This window comes from Vombatus ursinus, unplaced genomic scaffold, assembly GCF_900497805.2.
Source record: "Vombatus ursinus unplaced genomic scaffold, bare-nosed wombat genome assembly UNPS02009173.1, whole genome shotgun sequence".
Taxonomy (NCBI): domain Eukaryota; kingdom Metazoa; phylum Chordata; class Mammalia; order Diprotodontia; family Vombatidae; genus Vombatus; species Vombatus ursinus.
Window position 1 is genome coordinate 4,624,013 of NW_020948951.1, and position 22,404 is coordinate 4,646,416.

The 22,404-nt window shown below is 38.5% G+C and overlaps 1 protein-coding gene across 11 annotated transcripts in view; it reads left to right on the forward strand.

The window, feature by feature from the left end:
- Positions 1 to 22,404, forward strand: part of RANBP3 (RAN binding protein 3) — an 85,308-nt gene that overhangs the window by 43,160 nt on the left and 19,744 nt on the right. For 6 of the 11 annotated variants that reach the window (XM_027851217.1, XM_027851218.1, XM_027851220.1 and 3 more), the window contains 5 exons: positions 3,304 to 3,369; positions 8,083 to 8,175; positions 11,366 to 11,478; positions 18,703 to 18,822; positions 20,299 to 20,402. In XM_027851217.1, coding sequence (XP_027707018.1) covers positions 3,304 to 3,369; positions 8,083 to 8,175; positions 11,366 to 11,478; positions 18,703 to 18,822; positions 20,299 to 20,402 — 496 coding nt within the window. Of the gene's footprint in view, positions 1 to 1,633; positions 1,706 to 3,303; positions 3,370 to 8,082; positions 8,176 to 11,365; positions 11,479 to 18,702; positions 18,823 to 20,298; positions 20,403 to 22,404 lie in introns of all 11 variants that reach the window. The other 5 variants (XM_027851214.1, XM_027851215.1, XM_027851216.1 and 2 more) reach the window with 1 other exon arrangement.

Below are 22,404 nucleotides of genomic sequence, written 5' to 3' on the forward strand. Positions count from 1 at the left end.
TGTGTGTGTGTGTGTGTGTGTGTGTGTGTGTGTGTGTGTGTGTGTGTTTCACATATACACACATATTTAATTTGACGTCTTTTGTTTCTAAATTATCTGAATTTCTCTGTTTCCTTTCACCGCTTCTCTCCCAAAGAGCCATTGTTTATGACAAAGATTTTTTTTTAAAGAGGAAGAGGAAGAAAAATCAAATATTATATCAAATCAAATCAAAACTAAAATATATCAAATGCTGTATATACTGTATTTTATGCAGATACAGTATATCAAGTACAATCGATATTTTTAAAAAATCTGACAATATATATACAGTGTTTCACAACTGTGGACACCCTTTTTTACCCCTCCACCCACCCCCCATGCAAAGGAGTGTGAGGAGATGAGGGATATATTTAAATCTTACCTCTGGTACTTCATAACTGTGTGACCTTGGTCAAATCACTTAAGCACTATCTCAGGCAGCTCCCTTGGACCTATTTACTAAGTGATAGATAGCTTGACCTCTAAGATCCTTGCAGCTCTAAATTTATAATTCTTTGATTTCAATCCTTATTGATATAGGGAATTCCCATTTTGTGAGTTCTCCATGCAGAAGCTGATAATCAGCCCTATGGTAACAGATAAGCTGCGTTTTGCTTGCACTAATGTTAGAATTGGTTTCCCTTCTCAGAGAATACCTCAGTTAATTATGGCAGGAGGCATCTGGAAGCCTGGTGGTTGATAACCAGCTTGAGAATAAAAATTTGTGATGCAGTGATAATCAAGAACAGCTTTAATTTCAAATCCTTACATTTAGCCTTTTCCTGTTCCTTACATTTCCTAGATATAATATGGAAACAGTTAAAACCGACAAACAGTGTGAACCCCAGGAGACAAAAAAAACCTAAATGTAAGATAAGCAATCCCACTGTCTTTTGCCCTGTTTAGAATATATCTAAATAGGGGATTTCATGTTCAGCTGTGAACATGAATTTCAGGAATGATGTTGATAGCTGGATGAGGCCATCAGATTAATGTGGGAACATGAAACTATATCCAGTGAGGTAGTTGGGGCAACTGGCCATTTTAAACCTGGAAAGGATATGACTTTGGGAGAGGGGTAGGGCCTGTGATTACTGTCTTCATCTATCTGAAGGACTGTGAAAAGTACAGAGGGATTAAATTTGTTCTGGGTACCTCCAAAGGGCAGAAAGGGAAGCAGTGGTTGGAAATTGTAGGGAAGCAGATTTGGGATTATTGGAAGGAAGAGCTTCTTGCCAATCAGAACTTTGAATAGGACAGTAAACTTCACTGGAGCTGTAGAGGCTAGATGGTCACCTGTTAATGTTGTAAAGGGGATTGATACATTGGCTAGGGGTTGTACTAGGTTGCCCGCTCTATGATAGGTAAAATAAACGTTGATAGTGGCCCAAATTTTCACTGTAAAGATAGTTTTAAAGGACTTTTTTTTTTTTCAAACATTCTAAGTATCTTGTCCATAATATATCATCTCATGGCTATAAATCACACATTTGTATTTTGAAAGTTGATACTTTACAGAGAAATGATCTCATGTGTCTTCCCTTTTACTCATGCTTTTTTTATTTCCTCCCACTGTTTTCCCCTTCCTTCCCCCATACCACCTTGATGACAGTATCAAAAAACAATGTTTTTATGCCATCAACCTTCTGTGAACCATCTGCAGGCAATTCTGACTCAGAACCAGGTGAGCTTCCCTAGTCTGTTTGCTCTTAAGAACAAATGCTTAGGGATTTTTCCCATGACACAGACTACGGCAGTTTATGTTGGATGTTATAGAGAGGTTTCTTATTGAGGTGATCCATTCAGGTGATTTCTGGAGTTTTTTTCAATCCTGTGAGTGAGAAGTGAAAGGAGGGCAGGAAAGGACATAGAAATGAAACCAGGAGTTCTAGGGTACATGGAGCCATGGAGTACATGAACTTTAATAGGGAACAGATTGCATACTTACTTTTTATTTTTCACTAACCTCTAACTGAAATTTAGCCTTTCCATCAATTATTTAAAAACATTACTCTGGAAAGTCTAGCTTCACCAGACTTCCAAAGGAGATCCATAACACCAAAAAGAAAAAGAAAAAAAAAAGTCCTAGATAAAGCATTTATTAAGCAGTTACTATGAGGATACAAATGCAGTTGAGACAGTTTCTGTCCTGTATTACAGACATGGCTGTAATTTGGAGATAGTGGTCTGGAAGTAAAGTGAAGGGTTGGGCCTGGATGAGTTTAGAGCCCAGGGTGATTCTAGGGATAGAGTAAAGAATATGAATTAGCTAATGGAATTCATTTTCATTTTTCTAAACCATTGACTTACAAATGAAAAGTAGCTACACAAGTAGGATGAATTATTTAATATCAATAATTTGTGACTGAGTTTCCTAGTTTTGGCTTTCAAAATTATGGTATCTTTCTGTTCTGGAATTCAGAGAGTGTTGCTCTTCCTGGGGTGTTGCTAGTATTCATTGGGTACCATTTGGCCCTGCTTTTAAAGCTTTTAGGAACATTTCCTATTTACAGAAAAGTATTTCTACTAGACTTTGGAAGTAACTTTTTTTTTTTCATTTAGAATTATCAGATTTAATAATACTCCTTATGGTGGCTCTTAGTCCTTCATTACAGTACTTTGAGAGTTACTATAATGAGAATTGCTATTCCCATCAGGTGAAGTCATCAAGGCCTAGACAAGGATTAAGTGGGTTCAAAAGTTCTTTACAATCCTTGGTTATCGTTCCATCCTTTCCCACAGTGAAAGCAAGTCTATGATAGGATCCTTATTTTTAGGCCCACTTTGCATCTGGTTGGGTTTTTTTTTTTTTAAATCAATAAAAATTCTAAAACATTTCCAGCTTCAGGGTGGGTCTATACACTATAGACTTTTTGTAGTTAACCAACCTTTGTTTAAACCTTGGAATTTTGCTCCTTCGAAAAAGTGTATCTTTTTGTGCAGTAATTTTTCCTGCCTCTACTTCTCTTAGCCATTATTTAGTTTGCTGTTGTGTTGTAAACTCTCATCCACTTCCAGAACCATTGAATCAGTACCATCCATTAGTAATGTCTGCAAAACATGCTCATTTCAGCAGCTCTGTAGCTCTTACTTGGGGGGGTGGGGGTGGGGATTCTTCCATTTTGTTTTAATTCAGGTCTTTTGAGGTCTTTTCCTTACTTCTTTGGGCCTCCCACATTGACTGCTGGGACCAGCAGCCCTCATTTTCTTTGCCCTGCTGCATCTCTGGCTTAGACATCCAGCCGAAGGCCTGCTTTCTTACCTTTTGTATTGTACTTCTAGAGGAAAAGAGCAGTGGATTCCGACTGAAGCCTCCCACACTTATCCATGGTCAGGCACCCAGTGCAGGTATGTTCAACCTTTTATTTCTTTTTTTCTTGGGAAAAGAAAGGTAAGTGACTTGTTAAATTTTTAGGGCCTTCCTCTACAGAAAAGTTGCTAAAGAACCCAGGACATTTCCTCTGCTTTTAAAATTATCCTTGTTATTTGAAAATGGAATGCTGGAAAAGTTGTTTTGAAAAATAGAAGTTGAATAAAATATAAACACGAAATGAGACAAAAGATGATGATGTTGATTGATTTAGCTTGCCATTCTACTTCAAAAGAGGAAGAACAGTGTTTTCATTTAAGGCCTTATGTGTATGTCTTATTGTTAGGAACTTTGTTGGGATGTGCTTCAGAATGCCCTCCCCCCCAAAAAAAAGCTGGTTGGGAGAGGGAGTTATGGTCCAAAATACATTTACTATTCCTTCTTTAAAAGGTCAGTTGTGCTGGAAAACAAAATACCAGTTTATTTTATGATGAATTTTTTTGCCATGGCACCTCTTGAAGATGGTTGGGGGGGTGTGATAAGTGGTAGTGTTTGGGCTATTTATTAATGAAATACTGGAGCCTTGATATATTGAAGTAGCTAGACTACCCAACACCTAGTAAGAAAGATGGAATAACCAGAGGCCTAGGAGTTCCATAGAAAAGTAGATGGATCCCTACTTTAGTTCTTGTAACTATAGATTGGGAAGCAGTGAACAAGTTTTTCTTCTACCTGACTTGTCTGCTGAAGCTCCCTAGCCTTTGAAACTCATTAGTGCCTAAAAAATTTGCACCCATTTAATTGCTTGAACTTAAAGATTAAGTCTCCTAGTGGTTCTTCAAGTTTTGTTACTAAAGCTTAAAACTGCACTAAGACTTTTGGGCCATCCTATATAAGAAAGTAAAAGACCGGAGCAGCTAGGTGGCGCAGTGGCTTAGAGCACCAGCCCTGAAGTCGGGAGGACCTGAGTTCAAATCTAGCCTCAGACCAAACACTTGACACTTACTAGCTGTGTGACCCTGGGCAAGTCACTTAACCCCAATTGCCTTTAAAAAAAAAAAAAAGATGTGTAAGAAAATAAAAGACCGACTTAATCATTTGACCAATCTACAGAAGTGATTATCATTTTATTTTCGAGACCTCGATGTTTCTAAATAGGAATGGACAAGGAACCCATGTGGGACAAATAGGATACATTGGTTTTATTCCATCTAAACAAGAACAATTAATAGACTTTTGATAATTGAAACAAATTTTGGACCTGAACAACAACCTCAGTGTGTTTTGGCTAGAGGTGAAGAGAGTTCTATAGTTTATGAAACAGAGATACCAGTTTTATGATTGTTTATTTAAAACTCTTCATAACCTGACCCTTTCTTGCATTTTATTCCTTTCCATGCAGTCTACAGTTCAGCTCCATTGGCCCCTTAGCCATTCCACACAGTGTCTTCCATGCTGTACCTTTGCATTGATTGGTCCTCTCCCTTCTCCCCCCTTCCACCCCACTGGTTTTCTCCCTTCACCTACAGTCTTCATTTTCGTTGCTTTTTTCAAGATTCAGCTTAGATCTCACCTTCTGGCAGATCTTTCCCAATCCCCACCACCACCACTAGATCATTCTTGTAGATTACTTTCCATATCTACCCTCTACTTTATGTAGTTATTAACATTAACTCCCATTACAGTGTAAACTTCTTGAGGGCAGGGGCTGCTTTTGTTTATTTGTTTTGGGTGGAGGTTTTTTTGGTTTGGTTGTTTATATTTGTGCTTTTCTTCCTTTCTCTGTTGGTTTAGCACAGTGCCTGGCACCTAGTAAGAGTTTAATAAATGCTTGTGGACATCTTACTTTAGTGAAATGGAGTTTTCTGCTGTGGCTAATATAAAGACAACATAATGATTTCGATGACTGGGTGAAAAGTAATGAAGTAATAATAATACCATCACTAACACCACATTTTGAGAAACTTTTTCATGAATGCCACTACTTTTTATTTCTGTGTCAGAAGACAGATTTAAGAACCTTGCCTTGATTTATTTGGAGTACTGTGTTTCTTCACAAGTATCTACCAAAGGAGGAACATTTTTCTTAAAAGCATGAATTTACTTCGTCTTTATTATCACTAGGAAAAAGTGACATTTTTTTCTTTTAACTCAAAGGACCTCTTCACAATATGTTGTCAAAAGAAAACCAGTATATTTCACACAGATGTACCCTGTGCTCTGCCTTTATATAATCAGATAATTTTGCAGAGAGTCTTCTTTATAACAGACGAACTTGAAAAACTTGATGTAGCTTCTCACTCATATTTCTAGATAAATGCAGTTGCCCATGTAGCATGCATTGTGTCCAGATTTCATCAAGGGCCATATTTTAAACTAGTGCTTTAGATCTCCATTTTATTTTGAGATCAATTAACCTTTGCTAATACAACATAATTCTCCCATGTGATATCATTTCTATTTAAAATTTCTGTCAGCTATACTGAAATTTCTGTTGGCATAACATTGTCATCAATAGTTTGGAAAAAAACAACTCTTACATGTTCATTTAAACAAAAGTACCTTCAGCTACATTTGTTGCTCATTCGTATATGTGTGTGACGTCAGTAGTTGCAAATATAATCGTCATTTCTCCCATCAAATGAAGCTTTGATACTCAGCAGTTCTGTAAGCAAACACATACAAGTGATCATTCTGATACCACAGACATGGCTTTTGAAAAATTTTGGTTTTGTTTATTAAAATGCATGTTATTTTTCCCTCGAAAAATTCTCTTGCTTTTCCCATGTTTACTCTCCTTGCACACTTTTGAGATGTTTCATGCTGTCATGTAAAGCATTTATACAAAAAAAGCACAATGGTCTTTCTGTCAATAGTAGGACTTGCGAATCCCAGTGATGAGTATAGTGTTGTCTAGATTTGAGCTTTTTACTTTGTGTTTCTGTGTTTCCATTTCTTAAACTGTCTCTGTTATCTTTGCTTGTACTCATTTCAGCTGCTTTAGTGCATTTGCTTTTCAAATATTTTATATATCTGTCACAGCTGGATGTTATTTAACGTCTTTGAAAGTTTGAGGTAGTAAAAACATTTAAAACCAATTTATTTGTTTTTAGTAATCTAGTTTATTGTATCATACTTACTGAAATTAAAGATGTTGAGAAATATAAAGGTCAGTCTACAAGCACTTGTTAAGCAATTACCATATGCCAAGCACTATGTAACAATTATTATGGCTCTTTTAAATTCCCTACAAAGATGGTTTCACTTTCAGTTTATAAATGCAGCAGTGTTTGTTATGAACTGCCAACTGACATAGACAGGTTGCATCCATCCACATTGGGATTTCAAGTGCTGATTTAAATTTGACCTCATTTGTGCATACTATATTAAATGATCGTTGTCAGGAATTTATTTTAGTCTTTGTTTTGTTGATTTTGCTTTGGACTTTGTTTTCATTGGGGAAAAAAGTGAATATGTGGATGTTGTACTCAAAAATATCTAGTAGTTTTAGGCATTGCTTTGTGGCCCCTATGCACCCCCATTCCTACTCCCACCCACCCCTATTCCCACCCACTCATAATTTGGAGAGCTCTGCCCTTATATTGCTGCTTAGATTCATTGTCTTGATGTGTCATATTCCCCTTCAAGGCCTCATGTAGTGGTATGTAGGTGACTTGAGGATTATGAAGGTAATTCCAATAAAGCTTTAGCTCTGAGAGGTCTTACCAGATTGGAAAGGCTTTGAATATAGATGATGACTATTATCCCATGACGTCTACCTGAATGTAAAGAGAATCATTAATGAAAGTTTGGCTCTCAGTGCAGGATCTTTTTTTTTCCCTACAGCAACTCATAGAATAATCTATTAGGGTGTGAAAGGGTTACCATCTATATTGATGGAAGGAGCCCCCATATTGATTCAGTTGTAGATTTTTGAAGGATTAAAGTAGGGTATTTTGAAAAGCAGATTAAAAATCTGTTGAAAAGCCATTGTACTAGGGATCAGTAGACCTGGATTGATAGCTTTAGGGTTGGGATGGACCTTAGGGATCATTTAGTCTAACCATCTCATTTTACAGATTGGAAAACCAAGGCCTAGAGAGAGGAAGTGACTTGCCTAGGGTCATACAAGTAATAAGTGCAGCACTGGGATTTGAACAGAGGTTCTCTAATTCTCAGTGTATTGGAGTGGCTTTGTTTTGCTTTGTCTTAACGCTGATTCTTTAACCTCCAGTTTTTCCAAAAACCATATAATTCCTTGGACGAGTCATTTTATCTCAGTGGTGATCAGTTTTTTCATCTGTGCTATGAGCAGAGAATTAAATTAGATGGTCCCTAAAAACCCTTCCAGCTCTGACATTCTATGAATCTTTAAGGTACAGTCAGATTAACTTAGGTAGTTTTGATTACCTGTGACTACTCATTATATTTAGAGTTTGATGTTTTTCCCAATTATTTTCATTTTAGCTCTTGAATAGAAGAATAAATTGACTGTCTTTTGTGACTAGTTTAACTCCAAGCAAGAGCAGATAAACTAGAAGGGAAATTTGTTTCCTTGTACCTGAAAAACACTAAGACAGAAAGTTAGAAATTAACTGAAATCAGTAGAAGGCTCATCTACCAAGTAGTAGCATCCATCAAGTATTACAGAAGCTCCTGGAAGTTAATTTTTTTTCAAGTGTTTAAGGAAGTTGAGGTGGTGAATTTTCCATTTGTAATCTTGAATCCTGGAAGTTTGCTTCTGTTTTTAGGTATACCAACCCAGAAACCTAAAGAACAGCAGCGAAGTGTGCTGCGCCCAGCAGTATTACAAGCTCCCCAGCCGAAGGCACTCTCGCAAACAGGTCAGTGTTTTGGGCTTGGTTGCGTTATATAAAGTGATTTTAAATATAATTGAAACTGCAGACAGTGTCCTCATGGGCTTTTTCATGTAGCCATTTTTATTTAGTCTTGGATCTTCTTTTCAGAATCGATTTTTAACCATAATTTTTGTTTTTATATCCTACATCTTCTATAATAGAGAATAAATTAGAGGGAGGAAACACTGGTTATATCATAACCAACCAACACATTGAAAAAGTCTGACTACAGTATATGCAATGTACCACATCCAAGGACCCCTACCTCTGCAAAGAAGGGGAGTGGGACAAGTGCTTTCTTATATATATGTCTCTTGTTTAGGACTGAACTTGGGGGCAGCAAGGTGGTACAGTGGATAGAGTCAGGAGAAACTGGATTCCAATCTGCCCTCAGACACTTGACACTTACTAGCTCTGTGACCCTGGGCAAGTCATTTAACCCCAATTGCCTCACCCCCCCCCCCAAAAAAAGGACTGAATTTATAATTTCACAGCATTTAGTTTTGATTATTTTGTTTTCATTTATGTAGATATAGACTATTTCCATTTTCTTATGTATGAGATCAAATCTCAGTTGTTTCGATTTTCATTTTTCTTATTGTATTTTGGAATTCTCTTTCATGTGACTTAATAGTTTACAATTTTTCTTTAAGAGCTATTTATTCATCTCCTTTAATCATTTATAGGGTATATTATATATTTAGTTTCATTTCTGTCTTAGATATCAGACCTTTAGGAAGAATAAGAAATAATTTAATACAGTAACTTGATATTTGACAAACTCCAAAACATAACTTATCTGTGGGAAGAGCTTTTTTTTTTCTTTTTTTCCCAGAATTGCTAGGAAAACAGTCTAGCAGAAATTAGGTTTAAAAACACATTTTACATCATATGCCGCAATAAACTCAAAACCAGATGTGTGATATGATTATTAAAGTCATACCATCAAAATGTTAGAAAATCAGAGGGGACCTGGCCTTCAAGAAGCTCACATTCTAATAGGGGAGATAGTGTACAAACTTAAATGTATATATGTAGGATAAATTCAGAGTTAACTGAAGATAATCTCAGAGAGGAGGGGAAGTGCAAGGCAGGAAATGCCTCCAGTAGAAGTTTGGATTTGAGCTGAGTCTTGAGGGAAGCCAGGAGGCAGAGGTGAAGAAGTAGAGCATTCCAGGCATGGCAGACAGCCGATACAAAGGTGTGGAGTCTGGAGATGGAGCATCAGTGTGAGAAACAGCAAGAAGATGAGTGTTACTAGAGCGTGAAGTACATTGTGGAGAGGAAAGTGTAAAACTACTGAAAGGACAAGAAGGGGCAAGATTTTGAAGGGAACTGGCGCGGTGGATAGAGCACCTGACCTTGGATTCGGGAAAATCTGAGTGCAAAGCTGGCCCCAAACATTTAAGTAGCTGTGTGGCCCTGGGCAAATCTCTTATCCCAGTTTGCCTCAATTTCCTCAACTGTAAAATGGGGACAATAACAGTACCTACCTCCCAGGGTTATTGTGAGGATCAAATGAGATAATGTTTGTAAAGTGCTTATTAGCACAGTACCTGGCATGTCGTTGGTACTTTATAAAAGCCATAGCATTTTATACTTGATTCTGGAGTTAAATGGAGTTTTTTGAGTACATAGATGATATGATCAGATCTACTCTTTAGGAAAATTACTTTGGGAACAGAGTGGAGGATCGATAGAATGGGAAGAGATTTGAGGCAGGGAGACCAGAAGGCTACTGAATAGTTCTCAAAATTATTTCAAAGTGTTAGCAACCACATGGAAAAATGCTCCAAATAACTAATAGTGATAAGTGAAAAAAATTTTAAATCTGAAATTACACTTTATATCCAACAAATTGACAAAGATAACGAAAGGTGATTCTTGTTGTTCAGCATGTCTGAGTCTTTGTGACCCCATTTGGAGTTTTCCTGGCAGAAATAATGGCAATGGTTTGCCATTTCTTTCTCCAGCTCATTATACAGATGACAAACTGAGGCAAACAGGCTTGAGTGACATTGCCCAGGGTCACACAGCCAGTAAGTGCCAGAGGCCAGATTTGAACTCAGGAAGATGAATTTTCCTGACTTCAGTCTTGGCACTCTATCCATTGTGCCACCTACCTGTCCTGATAAAAGATAAGAACTGTTAATATTGGAGGGGTTATAGAAAGACAAGTCCAGAGGTTCTTAATGTTAATTTCTTTCTCGTAGTTTAAGAAAAATTAGGCATTTTCTGTGTTATTTTTTTGAGAGACCTAGAAATACATCATTTACATCATTAAAAAAAGTTCCCAGATAGTAAAGGGATGTTTTAGCATAGATCCACCTTAGCTAAAGAGCACATACTATAGGAGTGGTTGCTGTCCTGCTCTGAATTGTACTGTCTCAGTGACAGAATTGTGGTTACCCAGCCAGAGAATTTTGTGTTCTGAAGTTATAGCAAGAGCAGATTATCTGATCTGGATGGTGCCCAATGACGTCATATGTACTTTCTCCTTTTCTTTCTTTCCTTTTTCTTCTCCCCTTTTTCTCCTTGCCATTCCATTGTCTGTTGCTGATAGTGTGAGGTATTGCTGCTGGCTTTAGGGTAAATAGCTTATTGCTGCTTCCTTCTCTTAGAACTTTGACACATGCTTTTTGATTCATTCATCTTCATCTCACGTGACATATAGTCTTTATCTGTTAGCAAATCTGATCATAGAGAATGTGGAAGCTTAGTGAGTTTTGCTTTTAAATGGCATTTTTACCCACTGAGTGTAAGCTTTTATTGTTTGATATAATTTTTTGGTGTTTTTGTTTTTGGTTTCAGAGAATAATTGAGTGTAATATTGAGATTGTTTCCTCTCTCCTCCCAAGAAGGACAGAAACATTATAAGACTGTATAGATTTGTGGTCTTCAATATTAAGTTAAAAATGTGTTTTAAGGGGCAGCTAGATGGCATAGTAGATAGAACTCCAGCCTTGGATTCAGGAGGACCTGAATTCAAATGTGACCTCAGACCCTGGGCAAGTCACTTAACCCTGATTGCCTCACCAAAAAGCAAAATACAAAAAAAAAATGTGTTTTAAGTAAGGAGAGACTTAACTTTCCCTGCAGTTTTTAATATTACTTAGAAAAATTGGTTGTAGATAGGAATTATTCTAATCCTTTTGTTGTTATCTTCTTTTTGCAGTTCCTAACAGTGGCACCAATGGTGTTAATGTACCCTCAGACTGTCTAGCAGCAGCTCCATCTGAATCAATAAGTAATAGTGCACTGAGGATTCCTTCTGTGTCTGCTGACAAGGTATGCTGGGCTCAGTGTCTCACAGCCCAGGTGGGAGAAGAGAAGAGGTCCAAATTGAACCTTGAGTGTTTTCTAGACAATACTGGTTGCATAAAACACTAGGAGCTTTTAGTATTTTTAAATTCTGGGCTATTTTAAGAGTTTTCATGTATTGAACTAATCAGTCATCTGTGAAAAGTGGTCATGACAGCACTAATCATGTAAAATCTAAAATCTTTCTTATGTTCATAGAGGGTCACAAAGGGTTGGGGACAAGCAAATTGGGAATAAGGGTATTGAAATTTAACTCAAGAGCTGTTCCAATCAATGTAACAAAGCATTCCAATATGGGCCAACCTGAGAATTGATCAGAAGAGTGCAGTGCAACTATTAATTTTTCTCCTAGTAGGTACAGTTATGGCCTGGTCATGGATGCATAATTCAGCATTCCCGTGGTCACTATGTGATACATGCTTGCAGGCTTAGATGATCTGAAGGGGAGATGGAAAAACCAAGTGGATATGTTTAAGTATTTTACATGATAAAATTTCTTCCTTCCCTGCTTCTATATTCAACACTGTAGGAAGAACTTTGTGTAGATAAATGTAGATATATTTCAGGTCTTTTCATCTGAGGAAATTTACATGTAGTATCAAACTAAAAGATGATTCATTCATTCTCAGAGCTGGAAGCAACTTCAGAAGTTAATCAAATCCATCTCTTACCTTGAATTTCTTCTGCAGACCTCTCCAAAATGTGGTTGGTCATCTAGCCCACTGCTTTATAACTGCAGTGTTGGGGAGCTCACTACTTTTAAAGACTACCATTATTCCTTGGGACAGCTCTAATCATTAGGAAATTTTTCTTTCTATCAAGCCTAAATCTACCTTTCTGAAAATCCAGACCTGCTTATTCTGCCCTCTGGGAGCAAGCAAAATAAGTTCTATTCCATTTGTATATAATAACCCTTTCATTAATTAGAGAAAGTGATCCTGATTTCATTCTCTAGGCTCAATATCCCCAGTTCCTTTAACCCCTTCTCATCAGGCTTGCTTTTCTGTCTCCTCCCCCTCCTGGCCACCTTCCCCTATGTGCATTCCACCTGGTTGGCATCCTTCCTGTATGTGACTTCCAGAATTGGATACAGTGCTCCAGAAGCTGTCTGACCAGGCAGAGGACAGCAGACCATTGCTTCCCTTATTCTGGATGGGGAAGTAACATACCCTAAAACGGCTTTGACCTTCTTTTGCTGCCTTCACCCTGTTGATTTGCACTGAGCTTGTATACCACTCAAACCTTTAGGTCCTTTGCCTTGAACTGCTTTCTAGTCACAGCCCCCTTGTCTTATACTTGGGAACTTAATATTTTTACCTTGAATGTAGAACTTCACATCCCTCCTTCCCACCCCTCCACCCCTCCCCAAAAAACAAACCAACTAATATTCTTCTTAGAATAAAGGATTACCTTTCTTTGTGTTATGATGGGTTTTGTTTTTTATTTCTTGCCAAAACAAAATCATGGTTTAAATCAATTCTAAAATAAATTGCCTTTATTGGGACTTTTAAGCTTGTTAAATATTTTTATAGGGACGAGTATTATAAGGCTACCCATGTACAAAAGAAAAGCTGTTCCATTTCTGAAACTATAACTATATCTAAGTCGTGTACCCCATGCCTATTATTAGATGAGTATCACAAATATCACTAACACCTATTTCAAAACTTAAGTAAACTATTTCCTGCCATAAGTCCTGAAAACCAGTACCTTCAGAACATGCTTGGTTGAATTGCTAGTATCATTCCCACAATTTGTTGCTTCTTAGAAATCTTCACAGTTATATTAAATAATAGTAAATTATTTTAGAGATGAAAGAGATCTTAAAGGGTCATCCATATCTAATCCATTCTGTAGCCTTTCTCATAGGACACAGCCACTTTGTGAATATTGCTAGTGACAAAAGACCTCATCAGTCAGCCTGTTCTGCTGCTGAATAGCTTGAGTTGTTAGGGAGTTCATTATATTCAGCCAAAATCTGCCTCCTTTCTGCCAATTCATACTTGTTCTTTAACTTGGAGCTATGGAGAAGAAATCTTTCTCTTCTATGTGACTGCCTTAGGTATTTGAAGACCTCTATCTTGTTTGCCTTAGTTTTTTTTCTTTTTGTTAAGCTAAATACTCTCAGGCCTTTCATCTTTTCTCATTTAAGATAGCTTACAAATCCCTAACCACCCTAATCTTTTTCTTATGGACTTCTTCCCCCACTTCTCTCTCTCTCTCTTTCCCTTCCCCATCCCGAAACTTCCTTTTAGGGTCCCTCATTCAGTCTCCCCAGGCTTCTCCTCCCCCACCCCAACTCTTTGCCCTCTTTTATATCCCCCTTATATAAAACTCTTTGTCATGTCTGTCCTGTCCCATCTTCCTGCTCCATTATTCCCTCATTTAGGATGTAACATTCAGAATTGTGCACAGTCTTACATGTGCTTGGTATGATCAAGGTACCCTGGGACCGTGATATCCCATGAGTTCCCCTAGCTCCTTTGTGTGGAGTCATTTCAGCCATTCAAATGTGTGCTGGTACCTCACAGACAGGTTGACCATTTCAGCCCAGAGGATGGGCAAAGAACTTCATATTGTAGTTCCCAAAGCATACATTATGGATTTGAATTAAAAAAAAAAATATGACATTTTAAAAAAGCAATTTCTTTCTTTTGGATTTGTTTTACAGTGTCTTGATTTCTCATAAAGTCACTAGCTTCCAGTTGCTCTATTCTAATTTTTAAGGAAGTATTTTCTTCAGTAATCTTTTGGACTTCCATTTCCCTTTGTCCAGATTTGCTCTTTAGGGCATTCTTCTCCTCATTGGCTTTTTGGACCTCTTTTGCCATTTGGGTTAGGCTATTTTTTAAGGTGTTATTTTCTTCAGTATTTTTTTGGGTCTCCTTTAGCAAGCTGTTGACTTGTTTTTCATGATTTTCTTGCATCACTCTCAGTTTTTCCTCTACTTCTCTTACTTGCTTCTCAGAATCCGTTTTGAGCTCCTCCAAGGCCTGGGACTGATTCATATTTTTCTTGGAGGCTTTGGATGTAGGAGCTTTGGCTTTGTTGTCTTCTTCTGTTTGCATGTTTTGATCTTCTTTGTCACCAAAGCAAGATAATATAGTCTGACTCTTTCTGCGTTGCTTACTCATGATCTGGCCAATTACTTGAGTTTTAAGCTCTTTGTTAAGGTAAAAGTCTGCTTCCAATGTGAAGAGTGTACTGTCCCGAGCTTCAGGCGTTTGTCCAGATGTTTTCAAAGGTACTTTGAGGGACCTGTAAATTTTCAGTTCTTCCAAGGTGGTATGATAAGGTAAGGGGTGAGGTGTTCTCTCTCCATCACCACAACAGGCTCCACCGCACCAGCGTTCCTTCTCGCCCCAGGACCGCCTCTCAGAACTGTGACCCAGATCCAAGCATCAGTAAAGCAAGAGATTCCTGCCTCAACATTGGCAAAGAGATCCCTAAAGTCCCCCTCTGATCAGCTACTCTATTCCCCCTCAGTCTGTGGGCCTGAAGCTCAAGAAAAAGCCGCGGCCCCAGGCCGTGCTCAAGACTTGTGGCTGAGACCTAGCTCCTCTCTCACCGCAGCCACAGACTTTTCCCACTGACCTTCTAAGTTGTCTTTGGCGTTCAGGGGAAGTCTGGAAACCGCCACAGCTGCCCACAATTCAGTCCTCTGAGGCATGCTCCAGGGTCGCTGTGGCCTGCGCACCAAACTGTGCTCCTCTCCCCGCCCAGCATGATATACCTTTCCGTTCAACCATCCAGGCTGTCTTTGGCTGGACATTTGTTTCACTCTGTCTTTTTGTGGGTTCTGCTGCTTTAGAATTTGTTTAGAGCCATTTTTTTAGGTATTTGGAGGGCTTTGGAAAAGAGTTCAAGACAGTCAATGCTTTCCCTCTGCCATCTTGCAAAAAAGCAGTATCTTATGCTGAATACTTTTAGCATTAGGTAAAGCTTACATGTCAAGTTGAGTGTATGCCAGACACTGGGTTTAGTTAACAATCACAGTAGCTGATTTCTGTATTCCACGTTGCTATTGATCTGACTCTGTGAACCCAGGTAATTATTTTTTTCAAACTGTGCTGCCTGGGCTTGGTCTCTGAAGTGGAGATTACAACACTTTTCAGGATCATGTTGATGCAAAGTTGACAGTCCACATACTTTATTGTGTGGATTTCATAGGATTTAGAGCTGTAAGAAACTTTAGTGGTCATCCAGTCTGTCCAGTCTTCCCTAACTTCCTTCTCCCTCAAGTTTTACAGAGGAAGATTGAATCCCATAGAGAAGGACTTAACTAGGAAGTGAGGAGGGGGCATACATCCCATAGGCCTCTCACTTCCAAACCTGTGCTCTCTGCTGTACCACACTGCTTGCCTCTGTACTTGCAATGTAGTAAAAAGTGGTAGAGAATGTAAATGGAACAAATCCAACAAATGTTATTCTGTGAAGATTTGAAAACTTTTCAAGAAGAGAGGGAAAATAAGTGTACAACGCTGGGAAAGGCTGGACTTGGTTTTCTAGAGAGTAATCCTATTTGTGATTTAACATACCACTCTTAAAAAAAAAGGAAGACATGGAAATACTCTGTTTTGTGCAATGAATCTTCTACCAGCTAGTTTTCTGAGACTTCATTTTGTCTCCTGTTTATTAAAATTACATATGTGGTAGCTGCCACCAGAAAAGTTATGTCCAGTTAGTTCCTTTGTATGGGTCTTTTGCTGTTTCCCATTCCTTCTAATTGTCTGTGCAGCCTTTAAAAGGTAGATGGGGACAAAGAGAAAGGTATGGAAAATAAGCCAGCAGTGTTTCATCTGAAAATTGAGTAAAGAAGAAGAGATTGAGACCAGTGGTTAACATGGAGATAAGATGTTATTTTTTTATTTTGGTATCCTTCCTCCTTCTTTTCTCTACAGTTCCTCAGTGGATATATGGTGGTATCCACAGGTCCAGATTTCAGTTTATCTACACTTTCTTATCTTCAGTTCTTCCTTATGCCCTTCTGTAAATCTGGAGATCTTTCTCCAAAGTGCTAGCGGCCTTTCTCTGGACTTTTTAATATTCCAGTGCAATGCACAAAGTGATCATTTGTTACCCCTCCTATAACATGACTGACTTATATTTTTTGTGCTACTGCTTGTTGACAAATCATTATTGTCAATAGACTGATGCCTGTTTACCTTTAGTCTTTTAAGTCACTTGCAGTTTTGATTTTTCTGAGACCATAATCTATGATTTCTAGCTATGTAACATTACAGGATTTATTTTGATTTTAAGAAGAAGAGTTTTACATCAGGTAACAATTCAGGATCATGGAAACAGGGCAATTTCCCAAATGAAATCGAGCCTTTTCTTTTCATCTTTTCTAAACCAGCTCACCATGTGACTAGCTTCTGTCCAATAACTACGTTTTGTTGACTGAGGGACTAAAAAAATCTCCCCATCTGGTTGCATAGCCTACTCTTCATCCATGTGTTTTTCCTTGTGGATTGCTTGGCCAACTGTTATTTGTGACTATGGCGCTCACAGAAAGGCCCCAATAGTGCTCTAGGGCTCCCTGTAATTGGCACATCATCATTCACAAACAGAAACACCTAGAGGACCTCATCATTTGCAGTTAATTCCTCAGAACTGGTCGCTGCCCATGTTTAGCCTAACAAAAGCAAATAGGTGGCAATGTACTAATGTGATAAATATTTACATCTTAGTACCTGGGTAAAATCTGTTTTCCTTTTTCTGTACTTAAGTTAAGGACTGGTGTACATAATTTTTCTTCCATCTGATGTGCTTTTCATTAAGTTCTAAAAAGTAACCAGAGAGTTTAATTTGTTACCTACATAGGTGATACAGTGTTAAGACTTTGGGCCCAAATCTTTTATTTTTGCTACTGACTGCAGCAGTGTGGTGTTTGGCAGGCAGCACTTTACTTTCCACTATATTTTGCTGCTTCTGCATTGTTGCCGTTAATGTGTGTTTGTATATACACACATGCATACGCACACATACACAAACACGCATATAATGTAAGGAAAGGGGTTTTTATATTCCTAGGTTGGGCCTCTGCAGAACATAGTAAGTAACCACTAAGGCCAAGAATGAAGAAGGCAGGATATTGTTGGTGTATAGAAATCACAGTGTGGCAGGTGGCCTGACACCTAGCATTTCAGGTCCATAGCCACTTGTTCATGTTAACATGGGCATCTTGCATAGTTGCAGTCCTGGTATCTGTCTCCTTTTTAAATTTGCAATTTTTGAGTCAGCCATTACCATAATTTAAATATAAAATATCTAAGTCTGCTTATAAGCTTGCATCTTATTTCAAGTAAGTATTTCTTATTTGTCATAAGTAGCTCACCAGTAAGATCAGAGTACAGCAGAGTCTCTTTTCTGCCTTTCCAGTTAATGAAGCAACTGAGATAGAATTTCAGAGGTTGCCAGGATCTCATGGAGACCATTTGGTTCAACTCCCATACCTGAACAGGAATTCCCCCCACCACCACCACCTTGAGAAGTATAATCCAGCCTGTACTTCCACCCTCTAGTGAGTGAGACTTAGTGCCTACCAAAACACTCCATTCTACTCTTGGGTAGCTCTGATTATTGAGTTTTTCCTTATATTGAACCTAAATTTACTTCTGTGCAATTTCAACCCAGTGTTCTTAGTTCTGCCCTTTGAGGCCAAGCAACAAGCCTGAATCTTCAATATTACAATGTTTCAGAATACTTAGCTCTTATATCCTCTCATATCTTCTCTTCTCCAGGTTAATTCTGCCTCAGTTCATTAAGCCATTTATTATTTGTGATGAACTCCCATCTCCTAGCCACTATTGATCCCCTACCTCTGGAAGTGCACCAGTTCATCCAAGTCCTTCCTAAAATGTGGTACCGGTAATTAAGTACTCCAGAGGTATTCTGACCAGGGCAGACAAGTGCAGCAGGAGTAGACAGAACACTGTGGCTCTTGGGGATTCTGAAATCCTGTTAACTTTCTTTGTGTCCTGCGGCATACAAGGGACTCACCAAACTACCCCTCCTCTCCCCTCCTCCCCATCGGGATGCTGTTTCAGGGACCTTTGGAAATGGGCTGTGACCACAGCTGCCCCACATGCCTGTGTGATCGAAAAAAAAATGCAGCTTAAGTGAGATGGTGTTCAAACATGTTGCTAATCTCGTTTGTCTCTGCTAAATGTCACTTCCTTTTTTTAGGAGAAAGAGCCCCAGAAAAGTGAGTCTAGCAATACTTCCGAGGATGAGACCTGTGAGAGAAAAAAGCAAATTGCACAGCAAGCATTTGTATTTGGGCAAAACTTGAGGGACAGAGTTAAGGTATCTAATCAGAGCAATGGCACTTGCATGATGCACTAAACTAATGAAATTATTCCTTTACTCAAAATTCAACAACAGGGGAGATAGTTGTTAATCATGAAATTTCTTTTGCGCCCCATCTTTTCATTCAGGTGATCATGGGAATCATATTATAGTCCTTTCCTTTACTTACATCTTCCTGTTTGGGTGCTCTGGGAACAGACTTTGTTATTCAAGTTGGGTCTCTGTTCTTTCCACAGTGTATTTTGTTAAGCCTGAGGGGCACTAAACCTTTACTTTCAGCCCCTTTGAATCCACCTGACTCAGTGTCCTCTAGGAGACTATTCTATTATCATGGCCACCTTTTCTGTAAAATGAGGTAGGTGGGGGTAGGAGCTGGGAACGTGAGTCTTGGTGTCCAGGTAGGCCACTGCAGCATTGGCTTTTAGAGAAGGAAAGAGAAATGCTAACATTGCTTCCTTCTCACTGAGACAGGCAAAGGGATTCCCTTCCTAAGGTTTTGTTTACTGTAGTTGAACATTCTAGCTGTAGGGGAAATTATGAGATGACAAAAGTACATTGTAGACTGTGTCAGAATATTGTATCCCTTCCCCTTTAATGGGAAAATGGATTCTGTGGATTTGCTGACAATTTGTGGGCCAAACAAGCATTTTTTCAGAAATATTTTTCTCAAAAGGAGGCAAAACAACAGTGGTGGCAGGTTAGATGTATGAAGAATGGCACGATTTGTTATCACTTTGATCCTATTCCATCTGTGACTTTGAAAGTACATGTATTTGTTGCTGTGGCTTCAAGCCACGATAATTGATTCCTCTTGGGCTGTTCTTGGCACAGAGACAGATGAGGTTGGGGGTGTTAGTACACCCAGCTTATGGTGATGGTACAAGTATTGTCTGAATTGAAAATGGGAAGAAAGCCTTGAACTTGTCTTTTCCACTGTCACCTGAACATTTGATGGGGAGCCCTACTTCCATCATCAATTCAGGAAGTTTGTAAGGTTGCATTGGGATTAAAAAAGAAACCAAAAAACTAAACATGGCTGATGTATTTTTAGCTCCATGAAGATAAGAATTGGAAGTAAAGGTCACTGCTGTCATCCTATTTTTGTTGTGAAAGCTGAAAATGAAAATCTATATCCCAGTTTAATTGTAACTTTCTTACAAGCTCAAATCTTTTGAGGTGTTATACCTCCTGTACTTTGTCACATCTTTTTATTTAAGGGGAAAAGATATATGGAATAGAAATGATAAAGTCCACCCTTCCCTACTCCCCACCCCCATGATTTAAATTAAGAGACTCACTTCCCAGGGTTTGTATAGTATAATGATAATTGGGGGCCAAAGAACGAAGGGTTTGGATTGGTTTGCTTTTTTTTCTGGGTTTTGTTTGTTTTTTGGAAGAGAGAGGGGGTGAACTCTGGTATCTGGGGGCTACATAATTCACTCAGCCTGAAATGTGTACTTTTTTGTTTCTCAGCTAGGACATGAAAATGCCGAAACAATTGACCTGCAGAATGCAGGGCATCCGAGCTCTGAAACGCCATCTGCAACAAACTATTTCCTACAGTATATCAGCTCCAGGTGAGCAGCTGATGTGTCTGCTGATGCTCTTATACCTGCGGATAAACTGTGTTTTATTAGCAATAATTAGCAAAGTTTTGAAGTGGGGAAATAATATTAACCAACAGAGATACCTCTGTATAGCATAGTATAGTGCACTGAACTCAAGTTGGGAGACTATGCAAACCAGCTCTTGCCCCAGAGCAAGGCTGTTCATCTCTCTTGTTTGCACCTTCTCATCTGTGACATGAGGTTGTACTGCTAGTCAGTCTCCAAAGATCCATGATTTGGTCGGAGATGCTGTGTGACTAACACTTGACTAGGAAGGCAGGGCAGGGCTGCTGCTTTTTAACTTGGGTTCTGATGTTGATCACGGTGACCACTATAATTCAATTCAGTCAACAAAAACTTGTTAAATACCTGCTGGGTATTTACACTACACTACCCTACACTAGCCCAAAGGAGACAAAGACAGAATTAGAAAAACAGCCCCTTCCATTAAGGAATTTATTTTCTCCTGGGGGATACAGCATGTAAATAGAAAAGTAAATAGTAGAGAGCAATAATATTGAGGCTGGGGTGCAGTAAAGAAAGGCTGTGATATCATAACCTTGGCAAGTCACTTAACTGCTGTGGGCCTCAGTCTTCCTTATGTGTAAAATGACCAGGGGGCATCTAAGGTCTTTCTAGCTCTGAATCAATAATCCTGTTATCACTGTGGAGCTTCCTTCTCCTTCAAGGGCTCTACACCGGGAATGTCAAACTCAAATAGAAACTGGGGACACTAAACCATTCATAGACTTAGAAAACCACATATTAACATGTCTATGTTTTATTTGGTAGTTTCACAACTCAGAAGCCATTACTCCCTCCTGAACTCTCATAATATTTTATCTCTCCTTTTTTGATGCACTGGCACACTTTAATTGGGTTAGTTTTGGGGTGCATGTCTTTATTTCCCCTCATAGACTGATCTACTAGAACAGTTTGATAGACTGCCTATGCATTTTACATTGACCAATTCTGGGATCACAAGAAACTGTAAAATTACCCTGGTTTTTTCCTGGATAAATTCTGTATACAAAGAATCACAGAACCTTAGAGCTTTTAGGACCTTTAGAGATCATCTAGTCTAGGGCTTCTTAAACTTTTTCCACTCTCAACCCCTTCAGTACTTATTAAACTGTGGTTTGTAGCAGTTTAGGAAGCGCTGATAGTCCAGTTCCCTTATTTTACAGAGGTAGATGAGGAAACAGGTATGAAGAGATTGTTCAAGGACAATACAGATAGTTAGTAGTGGAACTGGGACTAGTCCTAAGTCATATTCTTTGTTTTCCAAGGACCTGGAGTGGGATTTTGTACAGAGTAGTAGGTACTTAATAAATATTTAATTAATTAATAAATTAAATTGGAATGTATAGTGTATGTTTCTTTGCAGAGGCCTTTGTTCAAAAGCAGCCTAAAATTTGGGAAACAAAATAATTTTATGTACTTTTCTGAAGGAAATGTCTTAAGCCTTGAGGTGAAGGCCATGGTCTCTCAAGTTATTATAAATGGGGAACCTGGTTGGAAATCTACAATATTGCTTCATATCTTCTGACTCATCCTCAATTGGATAAGTTTTCATCTCTCCTTCACCACTGGCTTCTTTCTATTTGCCTGCAAGCATCATCGGTCATGCTAACCTTTTTTTTTTTTTAAATCTTACCTTTAAGTCTTCTGTCTCAACTCTTTCCTTTCTTTCACTGCTAAATTTATTGAAAAAGTTGTCTATCCCTGTGCCTATACTTCACCTAGTCTTTCCTCAACCCATTGAAATCTGGCTTCTACCAACACTACTCTGCTGAAACTGCTTTTGATAAAATCATAGATGATCTAATCACCAAATCTAGTGTCCTTTTTTCAGTCTTCTTCCTTTTTCTTTTTTTCTTTTTTACATTCCTGCAAGTTGATACCCATTTTTCCTAGATCCTCTTATCTTCCTTCTGCTTCAGAAATACCACACTCTTGGTTCTTCTTTATC